The sequence below is a fragment of the Anguilla rostrata genome, chromosome 13, assembly GCF_018555375.3.
Source record: "Anguilla rostrata isolate EN2019 chromosome 13, ASM1855537v3, whole genome shotgun sequence".
NCBI lineage: Eukaryota > Metazoa > Chordata > Actinopteri > Anguilliformes > Anguillidae > Anguilla > Anguilla rostrata.
Window position 1 is genome coordinate 27,395,950 of NC_057945.1, and position 15,393 is coordinate 27,411,342.

Genomic DNA, 15,393 nt, shown 5'->3' on the forward strand with positions numbered 1-15,393 from the left:
CAAAAACCATCTTACATTCCGGCACTGTGTAATTATACGCCATGTTGTGCTCTTTGTGCATGCACAGGAGTCGTCGCTATCTGCCTGGAACTTACAGTGCGAGCGGCAGTCGGCTTAAGGAGCATCCGCAGACTGCGCTGAAAATCCCACAAGGCCCTGGGACACACTGCGTCCCCAGGGGGGTAAAATCCCAAGCGCTAATCATAGCAGAGTCCGAAACCTTTGAAATGAGTCAACTTAATTAACACCTTCGATGGCACTACACTCAATTAACTGTAATGTGCCTTCTGGGGCATTTTTAAATGTTTAAGAAATTAACACATTATCATTTTACAGATTGTACCTAATTTATTTGTTCTGTTCATAATGTGAACATTTACCCATCCAGCCACATAGACACTAAAGGCTCGGAAATACTTTTCCTTTCCCTGTGAATTAAAAATAAATACTTCCCTCAAGAAAAAAAAATAAGATTAAAAAAAAATTCTTAAACAAATTTAAGTAACTTAGATTGGTACAGCTTTGACTGCTCTACAGATGTTTAACAGTGTAAGAAAAAAAATGGTCACATTAATTTGACCAACAAAAAAAGAAAAAAAAAGAGAGAGATTAGCACAATTACAAACATCTAGTTTGGGTAGGAGTACTGATGCATATACATACGAAACTTGTAGCTGGGTTTAATTTACACAAAAGGCACTGCTCAGAATCATCATCTGCACTGCCTGTTATAGCCTACCCTCTTCAGTGAAACAAAGAACATGCCCAAGGAATCCACCTACTGCATCAAATGCTACATTTTCTTTTGCCGTAAAATGTCGATTGTTGATTTTTTTTTTTTTTCCAACTCACCCCAAGGCAGAGAAAGACATATGAATGGTCTTGACACGTATGCATCTGAACTGAAGGGTCTGAACTGATCTGAAGTCAGTGTATAGGAGCAGTGACCGGCAGGCTGAGAGAGGATCTGGAGCCCCTGCGAATAGGATCATCCACAAGGCCAGTACGCTGCACACGGACTGCAAACACAGGATATCCCTCTATACCGATTGGAGCTTATCCATTACCATGATTAATAAGACAGATCATCAGGAAGCCCTACTGAAGGAGCGAGGCCTGCAGAAAGATAAGCATGCGGAGGGACCTGAGCCCTGTGGGGTGTTGGGGCGGAGTCACTGTAGACACTGGAAATTGATTAGCCCATTAAAGCCTCAATTACCGATAATATGAAAACACTGAGTAATTTGCATCGTAATTATAGCACACGCTAACCAAAGTTAGACCATGTCTGACAGCAGCAAACCGACAAACAACAAAACTGATGCCAGAGACTGATATAGTACATTAGAATGGAAGCCGCGTGTTTTTTACACCTTTATAAGTTTGCCATTTGGATTGGATCAGGGCTATCAAGACAGTTGGCCAACTTTTTTAATTAAACCTTAGACATCTTTTCAACAACATTCAAGATTTGATTTTCATCGATCTACCAATGAGCCATGGTCTTTTTTTTACTGATGCATATAATCTGCTGTACTGTGAGCCTGGGGGTTTGGGTTTCTTTTGGGTTAAAACAAGAAATGGGCAAAATTCCAGAGACAATTAGCACATTTTGTTTTGAGTTCGGTTCATGCTTTTGCTTGTATGTTTTGCCATTCTGTTTGTTGACAGCTGTGCAAACAACACAGTTGGCAGTAATTATTTCTACTTCGGAATAAGGGAACTCTGAAATATCAGTATATCATCTTTGAAAGTGATGTCTTCTGTTATTTACAAAACACGCTAGCCTTATTTGTTTTCATAGTAGAGATCTTTAGAGTGAGTGATTGATTATTCTTCATTACACATTCATGTTCTTCAAGCTTAACTTTTAAAAAGATCAATTTTATTTTGGTTCACCTAAAGTTGCGCCCCTCTTTTGGAAAGAAAATAATAAATATTCAAATAATGCATCTGATGAAGCTGTATATTTTATAACCTACTGATAGAGGCTTGGACATCTACATCTGGCACCAATTTTTATTGCCAAGGCAAGATTTTTACAGCTGTGTACGATTTGTCTTGCCTACACCTTGAGGGTAAGTTGAAATAATGAGCGATCAGCAGGATTAAGTTACAATTTTCGGAACTCCAAAAAAATGCAGTTCATTTTTACACACAAAGAGGACTATGTCCTTGTGCTACATCTGTACTGTTTTAATAGATAATTTAAACTAAGCAGGCAGAAGGAAGAGACGTGAAGTTCCCTGAGCCACATTGATTACGTTGCCTTTCTGTCCAGATATTTAGGTCTAATGCATTTTGAATGTGGGCGAAAGAAACCCACTCACAAAGCTGGGAGTCAGGGAAAGTACTGCCTCTTGCGTCACACGCATTTTTATTGGTGAGCTGTATAACCGCATAGTTAATAAAATTTACCTTACCGACTATCAATTATTAATTTGTTAACATAAGATAATCAATCAATGGAATTATTTAAAAAGTGCATCCCTATTTCACAGGCTACTGCCTTTTTATAGAGCTACATCTTATTGTTAGTTAATAACCACAAACCACATGCACGGTAAGACGGATCCATCAATTTTTTTTTTCCTACTTCGACTTTCAGAACAATAGCATGATCAAAACTCATCAAAGCACTAGCCAATATTCAGAATCTTCGGCTATACCATTTTTCTGCCATTCTTTATATGCGGCTTTCCCTTGCTGTATTCTTTAGTACCAGGCCTAAATATTGTCTAATTGAGATGGCAGACCTTCCTCTCGATAACTCGTCTCCTGGATACCTCATGAGTTCAGATAATTTGCACTTGTGTAGCTGGCTTCCAATGTTCCGTGATGCTCCAATGTTGAACAGTTAGCATGACATATTAACAGAGACATGCAAAAAACTGACCACATATAACAATCGCGGTGCTCTCCAAAATAAACCTTCAAAAGTGCCCTTTTCAATGAAACCCCCTCCCTTCTGCCCCCACTGAGGCGGTTAGGGTTTCTGACACCAAGCACACGGCTTGTCAAAACACCCTCTGGACTCGACTCACAGAGTTGACAAGAGCTGATCAAAATATGTGCATAAGAAAACAGAACTGCAGTGGCACTGGGGGAGTTCTGGAACAGGGCGAGGAAATCTCCCCAAATATTGCACAGAAAGCAAAACCTTCTGCCCAACTCCACTGATGCAGTCAGACACACCTCTTCATACGGATTTTAAGCAGTCCCATAGGAAACTGCTAAAAACCAACTACAAATCAATCAGTTCAATCCTTACATTTTAGTAATCCATCATTTGTAGTGCAGATGATGTAACTGCAACTTTGTTGAGCGTAGGCTCCTTTCCACTGATTAAAATAAAATGTAAAAAATAAGCACAAAATTACTATTTTCTCTCAGTGACTACAAAATGTTAGCATTTTCATCTGCATCCCTATAATCTTCATAGGTAACCATGTAAAAAACAGCAAAAAATAAATGCTGTCGATATTATGAAAGTACACTCAAAGTCACGCAGTCAGAGGGAGCTGGTAAACAGCAGGTCCAGAACAATTTTTCTGTTTGATCAAATTTATATTAGTGGAGGATGGGAAGGAATGTACTTTGAGACCATTCTGTCCCCAAAGCATTATTCTCAGGCACAACTAGTGTGGCCTTTTCTTCAACACAGCGCCACCCAAGGCTGTAGCTTCTGGGGTCAGTGCTGATCTACTTTTAATTTGGGAACACTGAGTTGGCTAAGATGGGAATAGTCAGACAGGACAAAAAACATAAACCCTAAATAACAGATACTAAAGTCCACCCCTCAAACCCCTAAGAGAAGTTTTTTGGAAACCTTCTGAAACATGCAGGAAGAACAAGGATTTTGCACTGGTTTTCAGGAAATAAGCCTACACACACAGAGAGAGACATCAATACAATGATGGACAGTGCAGTATTCGGACAGTGGCGCAATTTTAGTTGCTTCGGCTCTGTACTCCAGCACATTGGATCAGAAATAATCCAATAAATGTGAGCTTAAATTACAGGTTGCCATCTTTAATTTGACGGTATTAACATCGCTGTTGGGTGATCCGTGGAATTACAGCCCTTTTCATACAGTCCCCTCATTTTAGCGGAGCAAAAGTAATTGGACAAAAGGCTGCTCAGCTGTTTCTTATTAGTTCTGGCACAAGAGAGCTAACAAAAGGTCTATAGCTGATTCCAAGAGTGGAAATTGCATTTGGAATTTGTTTCTGTTGTCTCTCCTACATGAGGACCGAATAGCCTAAGTGTCAATGCCAGTAAAGCAGGCCATCACGAGACAGAAAAACCTGAATAAATCAATCAGAAACACAGGCGAAACATTGGGCGCATCAAAATCAACCGTTTGATATATTGTTAGGAAGCAAGAAAGCACTGGTGAGCTCAGTAATAGCAAACATAGACCTCAGAAAAATCACTGTAGAGGTCGAAGAATACTTTCAAATGTGAAGAAAAACCCTTTTTCAACTGTCAAACAGATCAAGAACACTCTCCAAGATGTAGGCATAGGTGTATCAAAACTACCATAAAGAGAACACTTACACCAGCATAACCTCAGATGTTTCTCTGCAAACCACTAGTAGCCTAACCCTGAAGAACAGAACGGCCAGGTTAGAGTTTGATAAAAATTACATAAAAAAAACTGTAGATTGCTGGAACAAAGTCTTACGGACATTTGAGAAGAGTATTAACCTGTATAATACAGGGTTTTTCCTGGCTCACAATAGGGCTTAGGTGCCTTTGCCTGACAGTGACTGTGGTCGGTCCAGCTTTACAGGCACCATATACTCAACACATTGTATCCCAACATTTAGCTACAGAATGTAAACCACACAATGCATTGAAATGTAGGCTATTAAAAAATGAAACACATGACAAAAATAAAATTAAAACTGGAACAATTAAAATATTTGAAAGTGCCAGAACTGTGGGGGGATAAAACCTAGGCTATAGCAACAGAAGGATTAACACATTGTAAGGTCATTCAAGATTAATGATTTCATTTTGAATTGCAATGTCTTGAAAAGCATTTCATTTTTGACACTCAGTACTTAGGGTACAAAATGAATTAACCTTTTAACTTAATGAATCCACACAAATGGCATATCAAAGTATTTAAATAATGTTTTATACATTCACTCAAAGAATGCTTGCACCATCCTTTTCATCACTGGTGTTGTGTGTACCTTAACACTAAAGGATTTTCAGAACTTTATTTTTCAGTTCAATCTGCACAAAGGCAAAATGGTTAATGATAATTTCCCAAACCATTTCCCATTCACTCCATTGTAAAGAGACTGTATATCTGCATAAACCATTATCGCATATTTCATATATTTTAATGGAATTATGTCCAATCACATAGCATAACGAGCTAGAAATAAACATTAAGTCAGCAGATGCCTCACAAATAGGCCTAAACCGACAATTACCCTATAAAGACACAAAACCACAAAAATTTACAAAGCAAAGTTTTTCTGTTGAAAATCACGGCGATAGCGGACGCCTGAAGGTCCGTGGTCATCAGCACTGTGTCTACAGTCTCATTTTTTAATGCAATTAAGAGGAGTCTAATGCAGTTAATTTAGCATGTCTAAGGCTGCACGTAAACCTGAAAGCAGTTCAAACCAACTATCATTCATGACCAGACTGTACCAATAACTGCAGACCATTTATAATTGTTTTGCAGGAGTGTTCAGCACAATTTCTTCTATAGACAGCTGAGGCAGCTTGAAAATACCCCATATTAAGGATTTGTGGAGCTTTTAAGAAGATAAATAGCAGTTTTCCATATTTACTAAAGTTCCACACCGGAGGTTTGCGATGGCAAAATGACAGAAATGTGGCATCTCAGAAATGTGCATAATTAGTTTAATGTACATGATTTTAATGCACATGAAAGCTGTGATATTCGACCACAAAAATATGGAAAGAAAGAATGGATATTTATGCATATGACCTGCTAAAGCTAATTTATCATGGCTGGTGGCCATTGTGGCAAAATAATTGCTTCTGTTTAACGCCTGTGAAAAGCTTGGCAAGACATTGTCAGTATATCAGACTGGGGTAAGTTTTCGGATTTTGCTCATTTATTCAGAAAATATTTAGCCTACTATGAAATTTTACTTCAAACAGCTTTGACATATTAGTAGTCATTAGCCATTTCAATTACATTCAGAACGTACACACAGTCCAATGTTACATTCTTACCACCTAGTATGATTGTATTAGGCTAGACGTGTGAAATAATTGTAACAGTATATGCAAATGCCCTGTAATGTGCCTACGCAGGGTTTTTTTTTTCTTTTTCTGCACATATTAATGTTAATCAAGGAAACGCATTTCCAATGGTAATGTGAGCCCAGCCACATCCTCAGATTATGAAGCATGCAGCTTTATTCATGAAAAAAGCCGGTGCATAGACACTAAAGCACAAGCAACTTCATTACTTACCATGAAGCGAGTTGTGCTAACATCCAAATAGATAAGGAAAGCTGATTTTATTTGTTACATAACACCCAGGCAAGCTTTCACAAAGCAAACAGCCGACTATACAGACCAATCTGGTGTGTGCTTATTATAAATGCCTGTGAACAGGTAGTGGTTTCTTCTCCATTAATCCCTTGGAGCACCCAGAAGGTGAACCTACGTCAAAGCAGCAAGCAACACAATTAACCAGCTGAACACATTTAACATTAAACACTGAATTAACTTAAAAAGTCAAACAAACACATTGATGAGTAAAATGAATTTCTCCAAGAAATATCTCTCCCCTAAGGTCTCCCCAAAAGAACACTACATATAGGCTAGGCCTATATGGTTTTCCACACATCTAGTAATCTCCAAATCTGAAGCCCTCTCCATGACCTCCCTGGGTACCAACTCTCTCATTTTCTCTTTAGATGGCATTCTGTAAACATATAACAACAAAAAGCATGTTGTTTGTAATAGCAATAAGGCAGCATAACCATAAGAGTTACATTTATACAGACAGCGCCACGTTTTTGGGTCGCCTAGCATCCAATTCCTGCAGGAGTACACTCTGGAAAATATACTTTGCATAACCATAACTTTTTAAGTGTTACATTTATCAAGTGTTACATTTATGGCGACTCTCCCCTATGTTTGTGGAAGGAGAGAACCTTTTTAAATCTTTTTAAAACACATGACTCCATCTTCAGGAACAGTTGCCTGTGTAGAGAAGTTCAGATATGGTGGCTCTGGAGATGGTTGGCCGTTGGGTACGGAATTAAACAACCTGAAATACTAAAACAGCATTCAGAAGTTTTTCACTTAGAGGTGACAGTACCTATCCATTGCATCCATGGATCCTGACACCTGTCCAAAACTCGACTTCACCAGAGATGGAGTGGTACAACAATGTTGCTTTCCTGCCATGCGCAAGACGCATCTTAAATACCGGTGCATTTAAATGAACTCCCTGCGGCTGTGCTCATTTACATAACCAGTCTTAGTATGCAGGAAAAACCCTGCTAAAGTGACGGAAAGAGGACAGTGTGGAGAAAGAAAGGAACTGCTCATGATCCAAAGCATCCCCACCTCATCTGTGAAACACGGAGGAAGTGGTGTCATGGCTTGGGCGTGTATGGCAGCCACTGGAACAAGCTCACTTGTCTTCATTAGTGATGTGACTGCTGACAGCAGCAGGATGAATTCTGAAGTGTGCAGAAACATCTGCTCAGATTCAACCAAATGCCTCAAAACTCACTGGACGGCGCTTCACCTTGACCCCAAACATGCTGCTAAAGCAGCTAAGGAGTTTTTCAGGGCCATGAAGTGGAATTTTCTTGACTGGCCATGTCAATTATTGTCCTGAATCTAACTGAACATGTTTCACTTGCTGAAAACAAGATTGAAGAAAAAAACGCCACAGAAACAAACAGGAACTGAAAATGGCTGCAGTACAGACCTGACCGATCAATACCAGGTAAGATACCCAGTGTCCATTTGTCCAATTACTTTTGCTGCCCTAAAATGGGGAGACTATGTATAAACACGGCTCTGATTCCTCCTAAGGGTGACCCCATATTGATGTACAGTGTCCTCCAAAAGTATGGTAACAGTAGAGTCAAATTAGTTATTTTTGTGTCTGACCCATTGCAATATACAGCAGAACTTGAGAGATACAAATTACAAGATTGCAGGCTAATTTGGACTCTTAACTCTGCTCACAACCATGGAAGAAAAGTCAAAGTACACCACTTTTTTTTTTTTTTTAATGCTACTTCTGAGTTCATACCCTGGTCGAGTAACCAGTGAATGTGTAACCATGACATTCATATCTCTGAGGTTCTATCCTATACTATCCCATTGTGCAGATATCCTTCTTACAGAGCAAAACTAGCCTAATGGATTAGGCCTGCATGATGTGTATTTCAAACATAAGCAAATATGATCATGATTATGGTTATCATTTAGCCTAATACATTCTTACATTATTTTGTCAAATATCTGGTGTGTTAACAGATTACCCTCTAAATTATCAAAAAAGCCTAAGTAGGCCTACTTCCTATCAGCTACTATAAGGACTATTAACCTTGGTGAAATGTTATTTGTATCCACTTACATCAAACTTGGTCGACTGTATTCCTTGTGGAAAAGAAATGTAAATGTGTGTTTGCAGTAGACAGATGGGTACGCCTCAGAGTGTTTGAAGTCCCTGTGCCGGAAAAGTCTCCCCTTTTAAATATTCAGGACTGAGGCGTAATCCACAGGCTCCCCAGTTTAAAATGGTGTGGAGTGTTCCCACACCGCAGAGCAACGGCTTTGACAGAAGACCCAAAAAACTTTGTACAAATGGCAGTGCTGTATAGATTTTAATAACTGATGTTTGAGCACTGCCATATTGAGAAGAAAGGACAAAAGAAATTTCCACTTTCAGTGAAATTAATGAAAAAATGAATGAATAATGAATTAATGAATACTGGCAAACCACTGTATTCTCTGCCAAATGGTCAGAGACAACACTAAATAACATCTACAAGAAAGGGTTTACGTAATTAACCAATTATCAGTTTTACACAACAAATTCGGAAAGTTTGAAAACGTCTCAATCCCCCATTCATATAGGCTATTAAATATGGTTCAATGAAAAACATCCTCTCAACCTTTCTAAATATATAACCATCTTTCCAATTAAGACATGAACTGTAATATAATTTGGCATAGTATACAATCTCATTATGTGAAGCTTTCCTAGATAGATTAAGCTAGTCCCCAGCTACTACCACTATACCTCATTATACTGACAAGTTGAAAATATATGCTTACAAAGCATCAACGCAGAATACAAAAGCAGATTTCTGAGCAGTGAGTCCACACAAATGTATGCGCAGGACTCAGCAGTGCACAGCACAGGTCCACCCACTGCCTTTCAACCAGAAGGTTTCCGGTTCAATTTAAGCGAGTTTAAAGGCTAATGCAATCTTCTGTGATAAAGTGGGGGACAACTCCGAAACCCTGAAACCTTGCCTCCTACTAAAAAGCACGATGGCCAATTATACAACCACCCTGTGGGGCTGCCAGCCACAGCTGGCACTGGCACAGATAAAATTCTATGCCAAATTGCTGTATTATCACAACTTTCCACTCATGTGTTTCATCTCATTCCACTTAGCTCTAAAAATAGCGGTTCAGGCTAGAGCTAAAGCTAATCCATAAGCTGTTCAATATACAGGTAGGCCTCATTTATCCTGCAGGACACTGATTTGTTACAATGAAATTTGCCTTGAGAGAAAACAAAAATGCAAATACAATGAAAAAGGCCATCCATAATGCAATTTATAAGGGAGGATTCCAAACATTTGTGGTCTCCTGGTAGCTATATTCTAAGATCGGCTTGAGAGAGGTGATAATGTTAAATTGGGGATTACTGCAGGAGGTGCTGGAGTGGGGTTGTCCCTGGGGCTAGACTTCACCAACTGCCACTCCTAAGGAGGCTGGCAAATCTAGACCTAGACATAGTAGCCTATAACTTTAGCCTAAGGGCCATAAAGTAGCCCTGGCGTAAGCCAGCTATTTCAATCAGCCAACACAATATTTTCTGCATGTGCCACTATTTTGCTATATTAGACATAGGCACAGTGAAATAGCTCTGCTTAACACCTTAGCTTATGTAGTTTTACAGGTGACAACAGTTTATCCACAAAGTGCTGTCCAAAACAGCTGTTGGCATTCTGAGAACACTGAAGGTCTGTTTTTAAATTGCTATAATAGACAAAAGTAAATGTTGAGGAATGCATAGAGGGTTAATATTAAATCTTATAACATATCCTGCAGCTTAATGCAGCCCACTAGTGACTCATGGACATCATGTAATAAACTGGCTTAGCTAGGATTTAGCCTACTTATTTAATTTATTTTCCAATTGGGTGCTTAATGAAATTTTCCCATTACATTTCCCAATGTTTATCTATATGCACTTGCATAAAGCTACCAAACTGTGTACCATGAATTAATAACCTATGAATAAATGGCAAGAGAACAAGTTTTTGGCAATAGAAAAGAGTGAAGTCATTGAAAGTCTTTTTTTTTTATTAATACCCTAAATGTCATCTTTCCTCACAGCATGCTCAAAATATAGCACAAAGTACAACACTTTGTATAACTACCGTAAACCGTAATTCAATTTTACTAAATTAATTGAGTGAACAGTTGGACAGATGAAGTTGCCATGAAGAGAAGAGTTCAGGACAATAATAATGTCCTCAAACCATTCAAGTAAACTGAACTTTTATTTATTTATTAATTTATTCATTTTTGTAGATTTACAGCAGCAGCATTGCTTCCACTTAGAAAACAAAAAACTGCCAATAGAGCTCCATAGAAATATGTCAATAGAGCACCATACTTGCTTATAATGCCTATAATATTTATAAATTGTACACAATAAATTGGAAGCATATGCAATGTTTTACAAAAATATAAAGGCAAAATAAATTTCACAAATTCCACATCATTTGTAATAATTTTGTAAGCAAGCCAAGGGCATCACACCAGAAAAGACAATCAGACCGAGAAGGAAACACAGTTAAAGTGAAGGAAAACCTGAAGATGGTCAAATGGAATGTTCAGCAATTATGTAGGCTAGATCTAATGAGAGCTGCAAGGAGTTCTGTGGGGGGTGGCTAGGCTCAGAATCCTAATTTAAAAATTTTTAAAAATAAAAACACATTATTGTGGTTTCGTAATTAAATTAATTTGCATGTAGCTAAAAATAGATAAGAATGTTTTTATTCCATTTTCTACCCCTCCAAAAACCTTATCGGTCATGGATCCACGTACAGTTCTGAGAACTGAACATTATCATTTGAGTGCTTTGACATTTACAACTGGAGTTCAGTATCCCACAATTCAAAAGAATTAATTTTATGGAAAAACGCAACTGCCAACATCACATCAGGATATTACGCACCCTCCTTTTTTCATATGCAGGTAAGCAAACTCCTGCTAGGTCACATGACAGCACATTTACCATGAGACAATGTGCTATTATCTGACCTAGCAGGATTGTTTCTCCCACATGAATGTACAGTGGAGATGAGCAAGTATTATTGTGCACAACAACAAAAGTACTGCCATTTAGGCTAATTTGTCATTTCCCATGCATTATTCAGGCATTTTAAAGTTGGGTTTCTTCATATTCACCTTTAGTATTTTCTGTTCTTGAAAATAACAGGCAGAGCAATTGACCTGTAAATGTTATTCTTTTAAGAAATTCTCTGAAATCCAATTATCACAGCCAAAAAATCAATGGGATTGTGCAAGATTTCGACCATGCTCCAAGTGCAGAAAAACACAGATAAAAGTAAACAAGCAAAGTACGCAAAGGAAACTTTATCAAAGTCCACCAACCAGTAAGTGACAAGTGGTGTTTCTTGATTTTAGCTCCACAAGTTTTTAATAAAAGCTCACTTCTGTCCATGATTTTGGATGTTAGAATTTCCTTCCACTCATCACTACAATTGTGCCGCCTGAGTTGCAGTGTTTCCTTATGATTTCAACAGTGTGTGTGTGTGTGTGAGAGAGAGAGAGAGAGAGAGAGAGAGAGAGAGAGAGAGAGAGAGAGAGAGAGAGAGAGAGAGAGAGAGAGAGAGAGGTTTCATACTTGCAATGACCTTTAGACTACTGCATGGTTTCAAAAAGACAGCCAACTAGCAATCATTAGCTAGGTCTAAAAGATGTTTAACGATCTAACTTAAGATCAAACGTTTGCACAGAGTGCACAGAACAGAACTTATTAGCTCTTGTAACTTAATTACCTAACCTAGTAGCCACAGTTCTAAAAAGGTAAAGCCAAAAAAGCCACCGTATGAACTAACTCAGTATGAACTCAGTAAAAGGCATTTTAGCACCACTCATTGTTTCCTTATCAACTCAAATATAAGAGTAGATAGCTTGCAAGACAGCCAGCTGTCAACTCGAATATAAGAATGGATAGCTTGCAAGATAGCCAGCCATACCAGAGTGAGTATCTCTCCAGATGTTGAAATGACATAGACAGCCAACCGTTACCACCACTGATCATTCTAGAGGGAGCTGGACAAACAAGTGCAAATCAGCTTCCTATATTCTCTGGAAAACTAAAAAATCCCCAGTGATGAGGGTCCCTGATTATTTTCAAAGATGCCGGCTTTGCTCTTTACGATAAAAATGGAACGCGCTGATGGCCTCATATGGTGACGCATTCACCTAGCTACAGAAGCATATAGCTGCCACAAAACTACGTCCTTATGTTTATTTAGCTATTTACTTTAAGTTGCACGTATGGCTTGCTAACACGTCACAGCACTGACTACTGGATGAAGTTCCAACTAACTCCCGCTAACTTAACGTTTATAAAAAGGTGTTGAAAATGCGATTGCAACGGCAATACTCGGGCAAATTATTACTTGGAGTAACAAAGTTCAGAAACTAAAATTAGTACCTTGCTCTTCTCGAGAAGTAAGAATTTAGTGCTAGCTCTACGTAGTCCTCTCAGTAGCACCTGTGAAGCCATGGATGCCGCCATGATGAACCGGAAGCAAGAACTGAAATGAAACGTGCGTGTGGCGAGAAGGGGGAAGTTTCCTCCTCGTTTAACGCTGGTATCGACGGGAGTTGAAGTCAGTGAAAACTTCTTTACACACGCTGCGTGTGTGTGTGCATTTTGCAAACTGTAACTTTTCAGATCTTAAATAAGTACTGTTTAAGCGTTGTAAATATGAGAGACCATTTTCAAACTTTTATGCCTATTTCCACGATACAGTGCTTGTACAAATTATGGAAACACTGTGATTAAAGAAAAAAAGAACCCTTTTGTTTATGGTGTGCTTTTCATACACCCAAACCAGACAATTGTTCAAACATGTGTAGTAATTTAAACAAGTTTTTAAATTTAACACTGTGTAATTGCACATTATGTCTTCTATAAATGATGAGATTTGACTCTTTTGTGTGACACAACGTTTGAATGACCACATTCTCTTCGAATGATAAGCTGTAAAAACACAGAACCAAGTTACATGAAATAATTTAGGAAACATTGTGTAGCATTGCTTTAAAATAGAGCTTGTGTAATTTGTGTGAGCTATGATAGCTAATATTGTTTGTTGTAACTTGGCCTCATTTGATATCAATACTTTTAATGGCTAGCCTAGATGTCTGCCAGTTTTAATTAATGATTTATAAATTGTTCTTTGTATGTGGGAGTGACATTTCTGCATGTTGAAAATGTGTTTTTGTTGAGATAGCGCATTTACTCAAGTCAAGTTTGTGCTTATTTTAAATGTCTGTATGTTCCCATTTTAGCCAATTTAATGGCTTGCTTCTAAATATAATTTGTCTCCAGTAGGAGTTCAGGTCAAATAAGTTTTAAAATTATATTTTTTATATTTATGAACAATAATAACAGTAATACTATAAATAAACATAAGCATATAGACTCTTTTGACCATTTTACTTTAGATTGCTTTGTTCACTTTGTGACATAAATATGAATATATATATATATATATATATATATATATATATGTGTGTGTGTGTGTGTGTGTCACTTTTTTAAATTAAATTTAAGCTCAGTTGTCACAGTTTTTTAATAGTTTATTTTACATACTACCTTATGCTTATTTTCATACCCAACAGTAATGTGTATTTCAGTAATGCTGCTTTGAGTCTTTAAATTGCTCTGTCCATCGTGTTCCAGTGACATTTGTTCATCATTGGAAATCAATAGGTTTTTAAACACTCCACCACTTGCATCCAGTGCATTAGCCTTCACGTTTTTAAACCCTGTGATGCTTTTCTCCTTATCTTATTCAGAACTTGCAGCAACACTGCCAGCCTTCAACTGTAATGATTGTTCTAAAGATTGTGATGTTTTGTATTAGCTTTAGTATTTATATTTGTCAAGTGAAAAAAATCAACATTTTAATGTGTTGAGCTGTTCATAATAATCATGTCAGTTAAATGCCTTGAATGGTTTGGCAGATTTATGTTGATTTTGCTGATAATTAAAATGAAATGTTCTAATTTTCTAATGCAATTTTATAATGAAAAACAGGATCATTAGTCAATAAACAAGAAATCAGAGTATCATGATATATCCAGAAATGTTATTTACTGTTTCATTTTTGTCTGAGACATTAAAATGAGTGCACCCTTGCTAGACACAAAATATTGTGATTTGCACCTGTGAATGTGATGGTTCATCCCCGGGGAGTGAGAATTGCCTGCTGTGCATTAATCAGTCCAGCTTTTTGGCAATACTGCTGCTAATATATAAAAAAGCAAGCTCTGTTTTTCTTGAAATGTGCACTTACTACAATATCACACATGCTACAATAAGTTCAGAATTGCTCACAATCAGTGATCTTAAAAAAAAAAGATTTTGTGGAGTACTTTTTGATACTGCATGTGCTTTGTGGAAATACTTTTGGCTAAACAATTGGTTAAACATATTTTTTAATAAATGATCACCTGTAATGTGTCTGTAATGTGTCACTTTGAAATTCAATAATTCAATAATAATTAATTCGCTCTGATAACAGGTTGAATTTAAACAAAATATTTTAAAAAAATATATAGAATTATTTAAATGCATGAAAAACTAAAGGCTAAACTATTCATAATGGTGGAAATGTTATTGCCTTTAACACTGCTATTTATATCTCATCTCCAGTTGAAAGTACATTTGCCTTGCCTGCTGTTCCATATTCTCTAACATTTAAAATGTTAAAATTTTAGGTTGACATCCTCATTCATCATGAAATGCAGATAAGCTCCGCATCCCAATCAGGCTTGAATGTCAGCCGTCCACAAATGAAATGGCGTACGCAACGCGTGTTATTACATTCTCCGGTGTTCAGTTTGTATGAC

General features: G+C 37.6%; 1 protein-coding gene across 1 annotated transcript in view; it reads right to left on the reverse strand.

Annotated features, from left to right (window-relative positions):
• Positions 1-13,123, reverse strand: part of suclg2 (succinate-CoA ligase GDP-forming subunit beta) — a 93,505-nt gene extending 80,382 nt beyond the window's left edge. Inside the window, exon 1 of the mRNA XM_064305069.1 lies at positions 12,965-13,123. Within this exon, the coding sequence (XP_064161139.1) occupies positions 12,965-13,048 (84 nt within the window). The 5' untranslated portion in view covers positions 13,049-13,123. The remainder of the gene's footprint in view (positions 1-12,964) is intronic.
• Positions 13,124-15,393: the final 2,270 nt, after the last annotated feature.